General features: G+C 33.2%; 1 protein-coding gene across 3 annotated transcripts in view; it reads right to left on the bottom strand.

The window, feature by feature from the left end:
* Positions 1 to 20,636, bottom strand: part of LOC143067272 (uncharacterized) — a 121,548-nt gene that overhangs the window by 72,416 nt on the left and 28,496 nt on the right. For all 3 annotated transcript variants that reach the window (XM_076240396.1, XM_076240395.1, XM_076240397.1), the window contains 9 exons: positions 19,411 to 19,475; positions 19,044 to 19,115; positions 18,232 to 18,401; positions 17,392 to 17,520; positions 16,571 to 16,719; positions 15,405 to 15,535; positions 14,181 to 14,319; positions 12,083 to 12,151; positions 9,823 to 9,938 (listed from right to left, as the gene is read on the bottom strand). In XM_076240396.1, the coding sequence (XP_076096511.1) occupies positions 9,823 to 9,938; positions 12,083 to 12,151; positions 14,181 to 14,319; positions 15,405 to 15,535; positions 16,571 to 16,719; positions 17,392 to 17,520; positions 18,232 to 18,401; positions 19,044 to 19,115; positions 19,411 to 19,475 (1,040 nt within the window). The remainder of the gene's footprint in view (positions 1 to 9,822; positions 9,939 to 12,082; positions 12,152 to 14,180; positions 14,320 to 15,404; positions 15,536 to 16,570; positions 16,720 to 17,391; positions 17,521 to 18,231; positions 18,402 to 19,043; positions 19,116 to 19,410; positions 19,476 to 20,636) is intronic.

Here is a 20,636-nt window from a genome sequence, read left to right as displayed (position 1 = left end):
TCGGTGCGTTTACATTTCATCATTTGAAATATTAATTGTAAAAAAACGTTAAACCTTATACTATTTCCTCGTTTATTGCAAGTTATGAATTTTATGGTGTTTGCACTTTCTGTGTGCGCATGACTTTATGACTATGTGCTTGACTTATGGCATGGAATTATCTTATCAATTTCTACAATTTTCCAAAAGCCATTACCGTTTTAGTACCCTTATTTATACCAAAAAAAAAACCATTCTGTAAAGATCTACCACCAACGTGTGATACGGTGCTTTTTGTCCGCAATTCGCTTTTTGTCCGCTTTTGCTTTTTGTCCGATAATTTTGCTTTTTGTCCGAAACTTTTGCTTTTTGTCCGTTGCTTTTTGTCCGTTTTGCCTTTTGTTCGATTATTTTGCTTTTTTCCGAAACTTTTGCTTTTTGTCCGTTGCTTTTTGTCCGTTTTGCCTTTTGTCTGATTATTTTGCTTTTTGTCCGAAACTTTTGCTTTTTATCCGTTGCTTTTTGTCCGTTTTGCTTTTTGTCCGATAATTTTGCTTTATGTCCGATATAAAATGTGTATATTTTTGGCAGGTTTCATTTTGAACTTCAAAATACCATGTCCTTTTAGGAGTTAAATACAGACCATACTCACATTATAAATGATTTGTACATGAAATTTCATGTCTTTTACAATATATCGCATTACCTCTAAAATGGCTCGAAGCACTAATATCCTAGACCCGTAGGTGTTGGTCAACAGAGGGCAAGGGGAATACTCTTGTATATCCCTAAGTCTAAAACAACTATTGAAAGCTGGCTAAACTAAGACATACTCCAGGTAGGCCATTATAGCAGAAGAAGAGGTAGTCAAACCCTTATAAATGGCTTATAGCACTTATGTCCTGGATCTACCGAGTTTATCAGCAACGAATTAAAAGGGGCATGAGTTTCGCCGGTATATCACGAAGTAAAAATAAACCTCATTATTGCCAGCTCTTCAAACTAAGAGATTCTCCACGTTGGCCATTATACCAGAGGTATAGGTAGGCAGTGCCTCTTAAATGGTCCATGGGCCATGGCACTTATGTCCTCGACCCGTACGAGTTGGTCAGAAGAGGGTAAGGGGAATACTCTAGTATATCACACAGTCCACCAAAAATAGTGACGGCTGCCCAAACTAAGACATTTTTATGTGCGCCCTTATACTAGATGTTGGAGTAGTCATTCTCTTAAAAATGGCTCATAGCACTTATGCTATAGACCCGAATGAGTTTGTCAACAATGAGTTAAAAGGGGGGTGAATTAGCCCGGTATATAACGAAGTTGAAATAAACTGTTGCCCGCTGGCTAAACTAAGAAATTATCCACGCGGGCCATAATATGAGAGGTAGAGGAAGGGATTGCCTCTATAAAATGACCATGAGCACGTATGACCTAGACCCGTACGAGTTAGTCAGCAAAGTGTAAGGTTGGTACCCTAGTATATAATAAAGTCGAACTAAACTATTGCTGGATGGCTAAGAGATTCTCCGCGTGGGCCATGATACCAGAGGTAGAGGTTGTCATTGCCTCTAAAATGGCCTAAATCACTTATTCCCTAGAGAAGTACGCGGTATCATCAAAGGGTTAAGAGGGAGTTGGAACCTCTGTTTACAAAGAAGTCGAAATAAATTATTGCCGGCTTGCTTAAGTACGAGATTCTCCAAGTTGGCCATTAATCCTAGGTTAAATGTGTGCATTGCCTTTTAAATGGCTGATAAAACTAACGCCCTAGACCTGTACGAGTTTGTCAGCAAAAGGTTAAAGGGGGGATGCGATGCCTCTTTTTACAACGAAAATATAAATTAAGCCGACTGGCCTAACTAAGAGATTCTATACGCGGGGTATTATATCAGAGGATGGGGTAGGCATTACCTCTAACATAGCCATAACACGTATGTCCCAGACCCGTGTAAGTTAATCAGCAAAGGGTAAGGGGGGTACCTAAGTATATCACAAAGTCGAAATAAACTATTGCTGGCTGGCCAAACAAAGAAATTCTCCACATAGGCCATTATAACAAAGGTAATGGTGGACATTGCATCTAAAATGGCCCATACTTCTTATTCCATTGATCTGTACGAGTTTATCAGCAAAGGGTAAGGAGGGTACCCTGGTATATAACAAAGTCGAAATAAACTATTGCCGGATGGCCAAAAATAAAAGATGATCCACGTTTATCATGATACCAGAGGTAGAGGTGGGCCTTGCCTTTAAAATGGTTTATAGCACTTCTGCCAGCAAAAGGAAAGGAGGGTATTCTAGTATATCGCAAAGTCGTTATGAAATATTGCCGGCTGTTCAAACTACGAGATTCACCACATGGGCCATGCTACCAGAGGTATAGGTGGTCATTGCCTTTAAAATAGCCTATAGCACTTATATGGCATATACCCGTACGAGTTTGTCAGTAAAGAGCTAAAATGAGGAGGTGGTACCTCTGTTCACATTAAAGTCAAAATAACTGTAGCCGGTAGGCCAAACTCCGGGATTCTCTACGTGGATCATTATACCAGAGGTAGAGGTTTATTTCGACTTCGTTGTAAACAAAGGTAACACCTTTTATTTTTAACCCCTTGCAGTCAAAATCGTACAGGTCTTTGTAATTAGTGTTATATGCCATTTTAAAGGCAATTACCATATCTATCTCTGGTAAAATGGCCTACGTGGAGAACCTCTTAGTTTGGCCAGCCGGCAATACTTTATTTCGACTTTGTTGTAAACAGAGGTACCATCTCCCCCTTTTGATTCATTATTGTCAAACTCGTACGGGTCTAGGGCATAAGTGCTATAAGAAATTTGTATGGCAATGCCTTCCTCTATCTCTGGTAAAATGGCCTACGTAGAGAATCTTTTAGTTTGGCCAGCCGGCAATTATTAAAGTGTATTTCGACTTCGTTGCAAACAGAGGTACCACCTTACCCTTTTAATTCATTGTTGTCAAACTCGTACGGGTCTTGGGTCTAAGTGATCTGTGCCTTTTTTAAGGCAATGCCTACTTCTACCTCTGGCATCATACCCCACGTGGAGAATCTCTTGGCCAGCCGGCAATTGTTTATTTCGACTTTTTTATATACCAAGGTACTTCCCTAACCCTTTGCTGACTTACTCGCTGGCTTATCCCTTATTGTAAGTAAGTAAGTTCAATAAATATAAGACTATATGCCAGGTCTTTCTGACAACCAATTACAAACAAATTGGGGTTTATCTAATGAGGCTTTTCCCAGGATGCAATTGCTCGTAGACTGTATACAGTTGACCAAATAATCCACAAATTCCGCAAAAGGATCTTTTAATTATAGGCCATGTCCATTTAGACATTAAGCAACAAAAGCCCAGCATGACCGATGCATTTGTCTTTAACATCTCCGATATTGATTCCGCGTGGCCTTCCAATTGACATGAGTGTCCATTGGTGTTCATTGTTAAACCTTTGGAGCTATATCAGTTTGTGTGGAAATTAAGAGCACGATGACCTTCCCTTGGTGATAACAACATGACCAACAACCATATCGTGTGTTACCAAAAGCCGTCAGCGATAGTCACACCGACAATTTGCTACCTTCGTGGACAAAAGCCTGGCTTTTCGCTGGATCCTAATTAACATCTAGTGTTGTCACTACCATTTGCTGTAGAGATTTAGTTGCACAACATAACAGAAACATTCTTTGTAAATACTCTATGTTGATATTCTGACATTTGGATGGTTCATATACCAATTGTAGCCGAAAAATGATAATGAAACATTTCTGTTTAATATCGATCTATTGTTGGAATTGTAAATTTTCATATTCAATTTTTGTTTGTTTAAAGATGACCATTTTAAATAAAGATTTTAATTTTTTAAAAAGCAAGTGTTAGACTTGTGCTTTTATTGCCACTCAGTTCATATAACCTGTCATTTTAGTCGAGCCTGTAACTTTTGTTGCAGAAAGCTCGACATATGAATAGTGATCCGGCGGCGGCGGCGGCGGCGGCGGCGGCGGCGGCGTAAGTTAACATCTGAAAAGCTTAATATTTTAGAAGGTGGAAGAATTGGATGCTTCATACTCTGTATATAGATGCCTCATGTTACGAAGTTTCTGTCAGTCACATGTCCAATGTCCTTGACCTCATTTTCATGGTTCAGTGATCACTTGAAAAAAAAAGTTCAGAATTTTTGTAATGTTGAATTCTCTCTTATTATAAGTAATAGGATAACTATATTTGATATGTGCGTACCTTGCAAGGTACTCATGCCCGTTAGACAGTTTTCACTTGACTTCGACTTCATTTCGTGGATCAGTGAACAAAGGTTAGAATAAGTTTTGGTGGTCAAGTCCACATCTCAGATACTATAAGCAACAGGGCTAGTATATTCGGTGTATGGAAGGACTGTAAGGTGTACATGTCCAACTGGCAGGTGTCATCTGACCTTGACCTCGTTTTCACGGTTCAGTGGTTATAGTTAAATTTTTCTGTCTTGGTCTGTTTTTCTTATACTTTATGCAATGAGTCTACAATATTTGTTGTATGGAATGATTGTAAGGTGTACATGTCTAGCGGGAAGATATCATCTGACCTTGACCTCATTTTCATGGTTCAGTGGTCAAAGTTCAGTTTTTGAGTTTTGGTCTTTTTATCTAATATTATATGCCAAAGGTCACTATATTTGGTGCATGAAAATATCTTATGATCTATATATAAGTCTCCCAGGTTTTATTTGACCATGACCTCAATTTCACGGTTCATTGCACAGTGTTAAGTTTTTGTGTTTTGGTCTGTTTTCTTAAACTATAAGTAATAGGTCAAGTATATTTGTTGTATCGAAGAATTGTTAGCTGTTCATGTCTGCCTGGTATGGTTCGTCTGACCTTTACCTCATTTTCATAATTCATTTGATCTTTGTTTAGCTATCTTGGTCAATGTTAAGTTTATGTGGCAGTTGTAATAAATCTTTATACTTAGGGCTATCAACATAATATTAATGATGAGTAAAGTAGGCGAGACATTTCAGTGTGTGCACTCTTGTTTAAATGTGCTTATTTATCCGAGTCCTGAACTGCATTCCAGTGGCTTTCATTCGTTTACTTTTGTGTAAATTTTATACAGATCAGTATTTTTTCAAATGTTTTACCAATATTTTAGCTGCATGTAACATCTTGAAAACTCAGAACAGCAAAACAAAATTTAGATTTCAGAAATAAATAGCCTTTAGTCATCGACGAATAGCCGATGATTTCAAGAGTTGTTTCCGTTAAAGGATGATTCCTTTTTTTTTGTGCAATACTTGCTCTTTCGGAGGCTCGAGGGTAATTTCAGCAAAAATTTTATCATTTTTGTTTTCATTACAAATTTTATTTATTACACTATTAGTTATAACTTTATGAATTGGCTCAAAAATCAACCCAAAAATCGAATGATTTTGGCCTCAGATTTATTTTTCAAATGTTTATATCACTGTAAAAGCTCCAAATTGTCTCCCTTTAGTGCAATAATGACATTTTGTTTTTACATTAGAATTAAAATGTCTTTTTCAACTCATCGGTGACCTATAGATATTTTTCAAATATGCTTTACGTAAACTAAACAGTTGTAAAATTAAATCGATTTCTGTAATTTAGTTCTTTTTTTATTTCGATATATATATATATATCTATTTCTCCTATTAGTTCAACTTAAAAAAAGTACCTTAACAAAAATGGTTGCTTCTTTCGAGGGCAGATTGTGAGCTTAAGTGAACGATAACCCCATGTTTTTATTTGATTTTTCTATTTAGTATATGATAAAAGTTCATCTATAGAAAAACAAGCAAAATCCTACATGTATATTTAAAAAATAATGGATTAATACCCTCCAGTCCCCTTAACGACAAAAAAATAAATAGAACATTACGTTTAAGTATCACCTACAGTATTTTACAACCTCCATTGGTGATACATTATATGTATTTCTGCTGTTGTTTTATATAAGTTATTGTCCTGAATAAACATCTTTATGCGTTTTTGCGTTTTGCGTTTCAGTTTTTATTGTGAAATTTCTTCAATCAGCCAAGACAAACTTTAAATTTCGCCTTAACGATGTTTTCGCGAGAAATCCATGTATTATTATCGAATTACTACATTTAATCATTGTCTAGTGCCCTAAAATGAGATTTTCCGAGACGCTGGGTTTGAAATGGGATACCCTATTTAATTTAAACAATATTTGCAATCTTTTCAAAAAGATGCAGATGGGAATTTTCGTTCCTTATGAAAGTGTTCGCAAGGAGTTAAATTATAAACTCCTTATAGGATTATCAAAAAGCAACTATTAAGGACCCCCTTGGAATAAAGATCTTCCAAGACAACGTGTTCGAGAGTTTGAGTTTAATACATGACTTTTTAAAACTTAATGGACGGAGCAGGATTATCTTACTCTTCCAGTTAACCATACATCATCACAGTTGCATTGGTTCTTGTTGCTCAGATTCTAAATTTCAATGATTTCGTCCGAGACCACAATTGTCGTCCCTTGATTTTCGTTATTAGTCCCTAGTGATAACAGTGGGTTACTTGCCAATAATTTGTATACCCCTTCCAAATTTATTTCTCCTTGTTTAATGCCTCACATTGTAAGAAGGGGGGGGGGGGGGTGAAATTACACTGTAAAAAAATTTGGGTCCAGAATTTTACAGGAAAGTAGTGATTTGGTCCAGATGAAAAAGGTTAAAAATTAGCACTTCGGAAGCTGTCAAAAGATTTCAAGACACCCTAAACACAAAATTGTCCATATTTTGAGTCAGACGCGATGAAGTTTTCTATAATTTTGATATAATTTGTCCCAAAATTAGTACAACACACTGTAAAAGTTTCATTGAGAAAGCGCAGGTGGGATTTTTTTAATTTTCATTTATGTTCTAAAAGAAATGCACTACTAATTAATTGTGTTCTCGGACCATTTGTTTTGTGGACTGTTGTGTATCTTGTTGTTTTTCATTCAGCTGCGGCTTTGTTGGTTTGTTTCAACCCTTTTTAGTGTGATTATCCTTTGGTACACTTTGCCTCTCTCTTATATATGATATCGCAATAATTATATATATGTAAGCGTTCATATACATTTATATGGATACAATATTGAATTAAAATAGATATAATAATTAGATGAGTGAAAAAAAGAAAATGAAGTAATAATTGTACGTGTGAGGAGTTGGCATTCTTATAAAAAAGAAGATGTGGTATTATTGCAAATGAGACAGCTATCCACAAAAGACCAAAATGACACAGACATTAACAGCATTAGGTCACCGTACGGCCTTCAACAATGAGGAAAGCCCATACAGCATAGTCAGCTATAAAAGGCCCCGATAAGACAATGTAAAACAATTCAAACGAGAAAACTAACGGCCTTATTTATGTCAAAAAAATAAATGAAAAAACAAATATGTAACACATAAACAAACGACAACCACTGAATATACAGGCTCCTGACTTGGTACAGGCACATACATAAATAATGTGGCGAGGTTTAAATCTTTTACACTAGAAATATTTTAGATCTTGTTATAAAGACTAATTCTTATTCATTCTGGTCGTAAGTTAGTCTGTCATCCTCAAACGTGTGAGCAATGGTGTACGTACACCAATTTGTAAAATGCATGGGATATTCAAAGACTTAAACGAACGTTAAGTCTCAGAGGCATGACTTTTTATTAGTTGTTAGTGGCTTTGAAATAGCTGTCAGATAACTGCGAGTACTCTCAGATCTGTTCATTGTGACTTTTTGTGTCGGGATGTATAAGTACCCGGCCACGTCCACTTGTATTTGTGTCTATCTGATGAGTTAAGCCTTTTTCAACTGATTTTTATAGTTCGTTCTTATGTTGTACTGTTATACCACTGTCCCAGGTTAGGGGGAGGGTTGGGATCCCGCTAATATGTTTAACTCCGGCACATTATTTAAATCTGTGCCTGTCCCAAGTCAGGAGCCTGTAATTCAGTGGTTGTCGTTTGTTTATGTGTTACATATTTGTTTTTCGTTCATTTTTTTACTTAAATAAGGCCGTTAGTTTTCTCGTTTGAATTGTTTTACATTGTCTTATCGGGGCCTTTATAGCTGACTATGCGGTATGGGCTTTGCTCATTGTTGAAGGTCGTACGGTGACCTATAGTTGTTAATGTTTGTGTCATTTTGGTCTTTTGTGGATAGTTGTCTCATTGGCAATCATACCACATCTTCTTTTTTATATGCTCGAAACTTTAGAATAGTTTAGAAATTTATCAAATCAAATAATCCTTGAGTGATGGTTTCGTTATTGAAATTCTAAATTGATGTTTAACCGCGCTAAATATTATATATGATAATCATACGAATAAGTCAGGAACGGAGTTTCAATCTGTAATTCAATAGTTGTTGTTTGTTTCTGTATTTGTTTGTCGTATAGTGTTTTGTAAATCAATGGTTTTCTCGTTTGAATAGTTTTATCATTATGTTAAATGGTGTCGGCGTTTGCTTCATGTGGAAGTGCACACATTTACGACATGTTATTGCTTAAACGCACAGTTTCTTCTTCCCGCTAATAATATATAGTCACCATTTGCACTTATATCCCAATGGCCGATTGACAGTCGCTCCAAAATATTTTGCAACATTTCAGTTAAAAAAAAACTTTTTTAAGTCTGGTAATATTTTCGTCATATTTCCAACAACTTTATTTTTCTTAAACATTACAAATATTACAAATATAACAAACAAACAAACTTCATTTTTGGAACACTATCACAAAGTTTACGTAATACATGTGTAGCTATTTATTTAGATAAACTGTATTAATCCATACATTTCGGAATTATTTAGCAACTATATCCAAATGACGAGGAAGTTCGAGGTTATTCAAGTAATAAGATTAAGGAAACTTTGGTTAACACAACAGCATTTTCAACAAAGTAGTTTATTTTTGTTTGACAAACTCGAAAAGAGGGGGAAAAGTAATAAAATGGTTACTTAAGCATTTACTTAATTTCTATCACGAAATAAATGCGTTTAATATTTTAGATACAGATACAATATAGTGCATTCGTAAATGTAAAACACTTTTTAATAGAAAATTTAAAAGAGATACATCAACAGTGTTTATTTTAGAATTGCTCAAGACTGTAGGGCTTATTCCCGATTGTCCCACTTTTTTTTAAATTAAGAGCTCATATTGACCCACATGAAAAGTTCTGACTGGTCCACATTATTTTATGAGGCGAAATGTTCTTATCCCTTGTTAGATTGTCTCTATGGTTTTGTTTCAGATATATAAGCCAAAATCTACATTTTATGCGATGCTCTTCTTTTAGACATTGCGGCCATCTTAATTATTGGGCGGGGTCATCGGATACTTTTTTGAAACTAAATACCCTAAGGATTTTGGCCATGTTTGCTTTAATTTTGCCAGTAGTTTCAGAAGAGAAGATTTTTGTAAAAATTAATGACGACGACGAATAATGAGAAAATGAGAAAAGCTTACTTATTCCTATGGTCCAGGTGAGCTAAAAAGCAAAACGGACAAAAAGCAACGGACAAAAAGCAAAAATGTCGGACAAAAAGCAAAATTATCGGACAAAAAGCAAAACGGACAAAAAGCAACGGACAAAAAGCAAAAGTATCGGACAAAAAGCAAAATTATCGGACAAAAAGCAAAACGAACAAAAAGCAACGGACAAAAAGCAAAAGTATCGGACAAAAAGCAAAATAATCGGACAAAAAGCAAAAGCGGACAAAAAGCAAATCGCGGACAAAAAGCACCGTATCAAACGTGTCATTGATAAACTTTGACACGTTGACTAATTGTACTCTTACTTCTTATCGTCTGGTATTGACGTAGCATTGTCTAAGGTGTCATTGAACGGCAGGTACAGTGGGAAAGCTTCTGGCTCCGATGTTATGATGTCTTCAAATCTCTTTATAACACGGAACTAAAATAACATTAGGGTATATATATTATATTGGTATTATTGAGGTTTGTACTTCTCATTGGATTTTCGAATATGTGGGTTTTACGCTCCTGATTAAAGTATTTTTTAAGTTTGATCTACGGACTCACGAAATGTGTCAAGTGTTATTTTTGTTTTCTAAAACTGGATCGACACTTCAGCTATTGCTAAATCAAAAAACTATTCAGAAACTAACTTAGCTAAAGGTTATTACTTCTTCAGTCAAAGTTGACCTCTTATGCATTTCTTATGTGGTGCTTATATGTGGGTATCAGCGTTGCTGGTTAAAGTATTAAGAAAATCTCGTTGAACGCACAAAATATATATTTTCGTTTATAAGAGATGGAAATCACAAAAATACCGAACTCTACAGTTACTAATTAGAAGACTGAATACGTTTATTAATATACATCCAAATTAACTCAAAATGAAGATGCGTGAAGAGGCTATCTAGTAATTGCATTTGGTGTATTGCGCATGGTAATATACTATATGTTAACTAGTTGCATACTTGGTTGTCATCAAATGTATTTTGGAAAAAAATAACATCTGTGTCTATTAACTTACATAACGGTCATCGGTATGTGATTGCAACTTCAATTTCATGAAAAGCATTATAAATTTGGATATGTGAATAAATTTCTGGAATGCTTATATATGAGTGTTCTATAAGTACAAAATAAAAACATATAAAGTCATCCCGTTTGTCGTAAAGCTTACTTTTCAATCAGTCCTCACTTTAATTATTAAGTAATCACCATAAGAAAAATAAAGGTATGAAAAGTAAAATAAAAAAAATACTGAACTCCGAGGAAAATTCAAAACGGAAAGTCCCTAATCAAATGGCAAAATCAAATGATAAAAAAAAGTAAAATCACAAAATACTGAACTCTAAGGAAAATTCAAAACGAAAAGTCCATAATCAAATGGCAAAATCAAATGATAAAACACATCAAACGAATGGACAACAACTATCATATTTCTGACTTGGTACATGCATTTTCAAATGTAGAAAATGGTGGATTGAACCTGGTTTTATAGCGCTTGTATGACAGTCGCATCAAATTCTATTACATTTACAATGATGCGTGAACTAAACAGACACAATAGGTAAAATAGTGTCAAAGTATGGGTACAGCAGTCATCACTGTTTGACAATCTCAAAACAAACATTTATCCAAAAAAGGTACAAAAAAACACATGCATTTGTTACTTACGCTTAACCACTCACTTGTACGACAATCGCATCAAATTCCATTATATTGACAAAGATGCATGAACAAATAGGGATACAACAACAACACGAACCCCACCACTAACTTTAAGTGTGGAGTCGCGTGTTTGACTCCAGCTGAACTGTTGGGATATATGAGTAGTTTCTTGTAAAGAATTCAAAGTATGAAAATATATGATTAACGCTTGTTTATCCCTTTTTAACATATATATGATTGATAATCATTACCTTTTTTTCTTTTAATGACGCCTATTTAATTTTTTTTTAGAAAAGTTTACACTAAATGACACCTTAACTGAATAAAACCATTACACACCTTTACAAACTTTTAAGCGAAAGATTGATATTTGTTTGTGTCTCTATAATCATTTTTATCTAACCGATTATCTAATATGGGAAAATTTGATATCATAACTTTAAAAAAACAGTAAACTGCACTTTCGATTAAATTCTTTACAATGCGAATTTATTTTGTATAAAAGCATGACAATATCATAATGATTTCTGTTAACAAGAAATGTTACTTTGAGAACAATTAACTCTTCTACTAAAAGGATATTGTTTTTATAAAGGGACGTAGCACAACTTTTAACCGTGTATTAAAATAAAACATGCCCAATGATATTAAATGTATATGGTTTCAACGTGTTCATGTTCAACCAATAAGATTCATAGATCTGATAGCTAGGAGGTAAGATACTATATCATTTAACAACTCGTGTAACATTGTTTAACCTTTTCAATATTTTTTTTATTTGACAGTTTCTTATTTTTTTGTTTGATAAAATCAAACGTATATGTATATAACAAACGTTTTCACAATTTAAATAACTACAAAAAAAATTAAGAATAACATAAGGTGTAAACTAATGTATTTTACTATAACTCTTACCATAGATGCATTATGATTTGTATGACCTTCACTTATAGCTTTATCCATTCTAGCCTTAAACTGGTTCATCTATCAAGAAAAATATTCTGTTTTGCTATAAATTGTTAATATATAGGCGACCTTCAGCCCCTAGTAGTATTCATATTGTTTCACATATTTCTTTTGTCATATCTACTGAAGATGGGACGACTATTACACATAGATTTAATACTATCAATTCCAATATTTGGATAGACCTTGCCAAAGAAGAACATTATATATTATCATGAATGTTCGTTTTTTCGGGTTTTTTTCGTAATATTTTTACACAAGTGGGTATAAATGAAAGCATACAATTATCTCTTATACGTTAAACACAGTCATTTATTTATGACAAAGTTGACAAATATATTGATCCCTTAAAGGTGAACAGTGCAAAACAAAAAAATAAGAAACCCTTTCATTCATATCTATTAAGTATTCTAAAATAGCAGCCACTTGTGTCACCTTTTTTATTTTGATAGTTATTCAATTCTTTTTTATATATAAAGAAGCAATAAATCATACATGCCATGTGAAAAAAGTTGAAGGCATGGTATTCATCATTAACATGTTTATAAAATAGAATATGTGTCTTTACAAAACATTATTTGATAGGTATGCAATCTACATCTACATCTACATCGTTCAAATGAATTGGTCTAAGACCCATCACGCAAGTTCTTATAAAGTCATTCAATATGGTGCTCATTAAAACATATTTACATGCATTGGAAGTAGGGAAGACGAAATCTTACCTCCATTTGATATTTTCCTATCCTTTCTTTTTCTTTTTTTAGTAAGGTTCATATTCATTGGGAAGGCGACATCTTACCTGCATTGAATATTTCCCTATTCTTGTTATAAAGCTTTCAAAATCAGTAAGGTTCATATTCTTAGGGAGGCGACATCTTACCTGCATTGGATACTTCCCTATTCTTGTTATAATGCTTTCAAAGTCAGTAAGGTTCATATTCGTAGGGAAGGAGAAATCTTACTTGCATTTGATATTTCCTTATTATTGTTATAAAGCTTTCAAAGTCAGTAAGGTTCATATTCTTAAGGAAGGAGAAATGTTACCTGCATTGGATATTTCCCTTTTCTTGTTATAAAGCTTTCAAAGTCAGTAAGGTTCATATTCTTAGGGAAGGCGACATCTTACCTGTATTGGATATTTCCCTATTCTTGTTAAAAAGCTTTCAAAGTCAGTAAGTAAGGTTCATATTCTTAGGGAAGGCGACATCTTACCTGCATTGGATACTTCCCTATTCTTGTTATAAAGCTTTCAAAGTCAGTAAGGTTTATATTCCTAAGGAAGGAGAAATGTTACCTGCATTGGATACTTCCCTATTCTTGTTATAAAGCTTTCAAAGTCAGTAAGGTTTATATTCTTAAGGAAGGAAAAATGTTACCTGCATTGGATATTTCCCTATTCTTGTTATAAAGCTTTCAAAGTCAGTAAGGTTTATATTCTTAAGGAAGGAGAAATGTTACCTGTATTGGATATTTCCCTATTCTTGTTAAAAAGCTTTCAAAGTCGGTAAGTAAGGTTCATATTCTTAGGGAAGGCGACATCTTACCTGCATTGGATATTTCCCTATTCTTGTTATAAAGCTTTCAAAGTCAGTAAGTAAGGTTCATATTGTTAAGGAAGGAGAAATGTTACCTGCATTTGATATTTCCCTATTCTTGTTATAAAGCTTTCAAAGTCAGTAAGGTTCATATTCTTAGGGAAATCGACATCTTACCTGCATTGGATACTTCCCTATTCTTGTTATAAAGCTTTCAAAGTCAGTAAGTAAGGTTCATATTGTTAAGGAAGGAGAAATGTTACCTGCATTTGATATTTCCCTATTCTTGTTATAAAGCTTTCAAAGTCAGTAAGGTTCATATTCTTAGGAAAATCGACATCTTACCTGCATTGGATACTTCCCTATTTTTGTTATAAAGCTTTCAAAGTCAGTAAGGTTCATATTCTTAGGGAAAGAGAAATGGTACCAGCATTGGGTATTTCCCTATTCTTGTTATAAAGCTTTCAAAGTCAATAAGGTTTATATTCTTAGGGAAGGCGACATCTTACCTGTATTGGGTATTTCCCTATTCTTGTTATAAAGCTTTCAAAGTCAGAAAGGTTCATATTCTTTGGTAATATCTCAACATCAGCTGAAGGGTCAATTTGTGGTCCTTCTAAGAAATTAACTGGATTGACAGCGGCATACCTGAATACAGGTTTTATCATCATTTTACATGTAGTGAATTCAACATGTCCTTCACATATTATCATTCTATACTTCATTAAAAGTATTAACAGACTGAATGTCTTAATTGATAAAAACAATTATTACTCTTTGACATATTCCAGAAAAAAAGACAAAATATAACCCATAGCACAGTAATTATACTCATCATAGATACCAGGATTAAATTTTGTATTTACGCCAGACCCGCGTTTCGTCCACATAGACTCATCAGTGACGCTCGAATCCAAAAAAGGTATAAAGGACAAAAAGGACAAAGTTGAAGAGAATTGAGAACCAAAATTCCTAAACGTTTTGTCAAATACAGGAAAGGAATTCTATTCATGAAGTTGAAAAGGCTTAGTATTTGAAAAAAGTTCTTAATTTTTGTAAACAGTTTAAAAATTAAAAATATGACCATATCAATGATAATTCATGTCAGCACTGGGCTGGTGATACCTCCTGGAACTAAAAATCCACCAGCAGTGGCATCGACCCAGTGGTTGTAAATAGATTCATCATAGATACCAGGATTACATTTTCTATTTACGCCAGACGCTCGTTTCGTCTACATAGTCTCATCAGAGACGCTCGAATCCAAAGAATTTATAAAGTCCAAAAAGTACGAAGTTGAAGAGCATTAAGGACCATCATTCTTAAATGTTTTGCCAAATACAGCTAAGATAATCAGTAATAGAAAGCAGGAACTGATTAACAACTTGGTCATCTATGTTTTCGTAATTAAAAGAAGTGTATGTATGAGTTTGGATTTTTTCAAGGTATTTTTCAATGCCTTTTCAACAATACATATTAACAAACAATACGTCCCAGTGTATCATGACAAAAAAAAACCCTCAAAAACCCAAATGTTAGTTTCATGAAAACCATGAAAATGAAAACATTAGACGAACAACATGCAATCATGTTAAAGCATGTTCTGCAAGCAACACAGTTAGCCAGAACAACCTAGCTAACCACCACTATATAAATCATGAGTCAAATTCATGGAGTTTTTGATTAGTTATCTATCATACACTCGGTTGTATATCATACACGGAAGAACTCACCATCGCCATTTGTATCCATCATGATATGTTATTAAAGTGTCTTTAAATATATCGAAATCCACTTTGTTCTTTTCATTTAGGGCACCTCTTGGTATATTGTTGAGCTTCATAAGGAAATTGTCGACGTCTTCCTAAATATAACAAAGGTACGCACAGGTTCAGTGCATACTTCCATTTGTAAACGAACAAATAAAAAAACCAGACTAGCAAAATCTTATGAACTTCAAACTGACTATATTCGTCGATAGGCTTTGACTTAGTTGAACATAAAGCATATCATAATCATTTGATATCACATAAGCAACACGACGGGTGCCACATGTAGAGCAGGATCTGCTAACCCTTCCGGAGCACCTGAGATCACCCCTAGTTTTTTGGTGGGGTTCGTGTTGTTTATTCTTTAGTTTTCTATGTTGTGTCGTGTGTGCTGTTGTTTGTTTGTCTTTTTCATTTTTAGCCATGGCGTTGTCAGTTTGTTTTAGATTTATGAGTTTGACTGTCCCTTTGGTATCTTTCGTCCCTCTTTTGTAGGTTTTTAATTTAAAGAATCGTTAGACAACCATCGTAAAATTAACATCCCAGTACCCAAACTGCACCTAAGTTTATTTAGAGTCTAAACTATTTGTATTTTTATGATTTGACATTATGAACGTCTTTCGACATAGTTAATTATATACAGATATGCAAACAACTTTCACTGTATATATCAGCATATGAAGTATTTACTAGAAAAAGTCAAATTCTATGGAAACATCGCCATGTGGTGTCCACAACCAGTCATCTTTTAGAAAATATTAAAAAAATATATGTAACAAGGAGACATTCTTCAAAAATGAAAAGTAAGCATTGCCTAAGGTCAAATAGTTCTAAAAATCGAAGAAATAAAACAAAACATATATCTTCTAATATATGAATGTGGAAAGGCTTTATCCGGGTACATATGTCATTAAACTGCTGAATAATGGGATAGTGGCAAGAGGAAAACTGCAGTCATTGCTATTATAGTGTATCTCTCTCTATTGTTAACAAATTTATTTTTGTCTTCAATATAACCATTTATCAGTACACATTCGTCGGATATTGCAGGTTTATTGCCGGCAAGATTAACCATTTTGAAATCTTCACATTCTTTTTTGTTATAATTCGGTGTTCAAATTATTGTATACCTTTAAATCATCAAATGATTTAAGAGAAAAGTCTCTGACATCTTCATCATAACCATGCATGTTTAAGTATCTAGCCGTTCCTGGATTCTCTGACATCAACCAGTTGCTAAAGTCGGTTTGTAGTTTGTCAAGGTCTTCTGCTGGATGTTCTTAAAAAAAAGCAACGACAAAAAGAATAACAAGTCTACAAAACAAAAAACTAAATTGTTCAGAATGTCGTATTTGCATCATTATTAGATAGTTATCAAAGGTACCAGTTTTATAATTTAATACGCGCGTTTCGTCTGCATAAGACTCATCAGTGATGCTCAGATCAAAATAGTTAAAAGCCAAAACAGGTACAAAGTTGAGGAGCATTTGTGACCCAAAATTCTAAAAACTTGTGCCAAATACGGCTAAGGTAATGGATTGGATAAGACAATCCTTAGTATTTCGAATACTTCACACTTTTGCATTTTGGTCATTGTTTGTTTTACCAAAATCAAAACATAAACAATACAATATAAAACTACGAACAATAACGTGTCGTATCGGTTCATGCAATGCTATCTTTTCGTCCTCAACAGATGAAGCAGCTAATAAGATATAGCTGAAAATCGAAATACAATTTACTAGTACAAAACATTCAAAGAGATAAACAAGACGTTTTGTGTTCTATATACCTAACAGATAGTGTATGTAGCACATGCATGAGTCAGAAAGAAAAAAAATAATGGTAGAAAATAAAAATAAAACAATGAAACAATAGTAACTTTAGTAAGTCCAATGTTAACCTTTCTATATCAAAAATGTTAGTAAATATTAACATCCGAAAATCTCACCTGATGTGCGAGCATTTGCTATTTTCGATCTTTCAATCCAATCATCAACAATAGTTTCAAGTGTTGTCAGAGGTAGAGCTCCATTTTCAAGAACGACAGCATGGTAATCTCTTATATCAAAAAGCTCCCCTGAAAAATAATTCAATGACATTTCAACCATATTTATGTTTTTTTTTCTTGTCATCAATGTGCAAGTATCGTATTATTAAACATATAAACAAAGTGTCATTGGGTACAGTAAGTGTGTTGAAGTACAATTGTGATTTAACAAGATTAGAGAGAGGTTAAGCTAGCGATAAAACTAGGTTTAATCCACCATTTTAATGCCTGTACTAAGAAAACAATTATGACCGTTGATTGCATTCGTTTGATGTGTTTGAGATTTTGTAATACCATTGCTAACGGACTTTCCGTATGAATTTCCTATTCAGTTCAGTAATTCTATTATCTTACTTTTTATAAAGTTTGTTTTGTGAAATTTGCCTTTGCCTTGTAGCTCAATAATTTAAAACTATTATATCATGCTGTAAGTCGTCACTCATTCAACAAAAGAGATATAATGCAATAATTCAGATTGATAAAACATTCCAAAAAATATATATCATAGTTTTATATCATATTATTTATACACTGCAGTGTTCCCCTTTGTTTTTAATGATTATTGTTGATTGTTGTACATTCTATTGTCAAGTGGCTTCCAAGTATTCTCTTTAACGTCATGTTTTAAGTGCGTCTTTTATATTGGAAAGTTTACTTGCATAATAATATTTAAAAAGACATTATTTCTTATACACTTCTTTTGTCTAATATACCATGTCATAAGCTCGTGCTAAATCTTACCTAACTCAACTTTTGCTTTGTTCCTAAGCTCTCTAATTTTTAATTCTCCTATTTTGTAAGCACACGCTTGACCGGGCCATGTGATGTATCTGTCAATTTCAGTCGCAATCCCACTTTCCCCATATGCAGTATAAGTTGCCATATAATCGATTGCTTGTTGTCGTGTCCAGCTATCGAAATAAAAAAATATGTCACTCTTTTGGATTTATAAATCAATATGTAGGTTGTAACTCGCGCAGGACGAGGGTTGAACCACACCAACACCATACACCTAACACGTAGTCTTTTTTGGAGTAATAATGTCCTATGAGCCAGTTTTGGAAGTTTGTTTTTTTATATGTTTTCGAGTCTTAGTCTGTGGTCTTTTACTTTTGCTTATGTGCTTTGTCTATAGTGTCTAGAAGCCATTTTGTGGGGTTTTTGTTTTTGTTTCCATAGTTGTGTGTTTTTATAGTAATTAAGATTGCAACACAATCTTGACTGCTTTACCACATATCTTTTACATTTTTACCAATTATATCTGTTTGTTTTGCTAACATATTGTTATCACTATAATATAACTTTTCGTTTATAATTTTCCTTGATGTTCGGTATATTTGTTTTCTTACATTTTGATAGCCGTTTCCTTACTATCATCTTAATCCATACTATTTCAAATATTTCGGAAATATTTCAGCTTTTAGTTACTTAATGTTATTATTTTACTATAGTTTTAATGTTAATAATATATTATTACAAATACAAATAAGATGGAACATAAGAAAGAAATTTTACTCTTGTACAAGTAGCAAATAAGATAACTATGTTCTTACTTTTTGGAGTGCAGGCCTGTGTCTACAACTAGTCTGCATGCACGAAATATTTCTGACCCATATCTACCGAGCCTACAATAAATCAATATGTGACCTTTAATTACGTAATTATTTAACAATGGCTAAAGTGTAATTTTCAGTAAAAGTTTTAACACACCAATAAAACAACAAATAGAAGGATTCAATGTATATGACTACCAATTTAAGCTACAAGTTTTATCAAGCCGTACGTTTGTTTTTCTCTTCATTGTTTAAATGGTGTCACGAATAGCACGTGCAGTCAAATATATTGCATGCTGATCTGAAATAAAATCTAACTTCTGGAATGCCTCACTATTGTGAGAGAAAAGCTAACATCTAAACTTACAAATCATAATCATCCTTGTAAAGACCCATTTCTTCTCCTAATGATTCGGCATATAAGGCCCAACCCTGAAATTAAATATATGAACTATGTTTTCTTACTCTTTTCAATGATATTATTTAAAGTTAAATGCACATATACAGACTCCATTTTTGGGTTTATAAGTTTTATGTTTATAAAGCTAACATTATTAATTAAGCATTTTAATCTGGCAAAGACAGTTTTTTAAATTGCAAAAGCTGATTTACTGTTATATGCTGTCATCTGCATACAGTTGTCATTTGTAGTTAGTACATAGAAGTTTATTTATATCATTTAATTATTTTTTATATAGTATAACAATCTGTAGTTTGTTATCGTTTATACCAATTATCAAGCATGAAGGAAACACTATATTTTTTGTTGTTATTTCATTTTTTTTTTAATTGGGTTATTTATCAATCTCGAAAAATAAGTATCCCAAAATAATAAATAGAACAACAGTAGATGAATGATAGTTCACCCTTTTGGTCATTTCATAAGGTATGGGCAATGCATGTCTATTTTGTTCCTATTTGATTAAAAGTGTGATTCCTATATAAAACTTCTAACTGTGTGTACATTATTAAACTAATTGTACTGTATGTACTTTATTAAACTAGTTGTACTATGTGTACTTTATAAAGCGAATTGTTCTGTGTGTACTTTATAAAACAAATTGTACTGTGTGAACTTTATAAAATCAATTGTATTGTGTGTACTTTGTAAAACTAATTATAATATTTGTACTTTATCAAACTAGTTTTACTATGTGAACTTTATAAAACTAGTTGTACTTCGTGTACTTTATACAACTAATTGTACCGTGTGAACTTTACAATACTAATTGTACAGTGTGACCTTTATAAAACTAATTGTATTGTGTGTACTTTATAAAACTATTTGCAATGTTTGTACTTTATCAAATTAGTTTTACTATTTGAACTTTATAAAACGAATTGTACAGTGTGTACTTAAACAACAAATTGTATTGTGTGAACTTTATAAAACTAATTTTACTGTGTGTATTCTATAAAACAAATGGTACTATGTGAACTTTATAAAACTAATTGAATTGTTTGTACTTTATAAAACAAATTGTAATATGTGAACTTTATAAAACAAATTGTAATATGTGAACTTTATAAAACCAATTGAATTATGTGTACTTTATAAAACTAATTGTACGAAATGTACTTTATTAAACTAGT

This window comes from Mytilus galloprovincialis, chromosome 3 (assembly GCF_965363235.1).
Source record: "Mytilus galloprovincialis chromosome 3, xbMytGall1.hap1.1, whole genome shotgun sequence".
Classification (NCBI taxonomy): Eukaryota; Metazoa; Mollusca; class Bivalvia; order Mytilida; family Mytilidae; genus Mytilus; species Mytilus galloprovincialis.
Note: the sequence above shows the minus strand (reverse complement) of the source record. Positions and strands in the feature narration are given on the sequence as shown.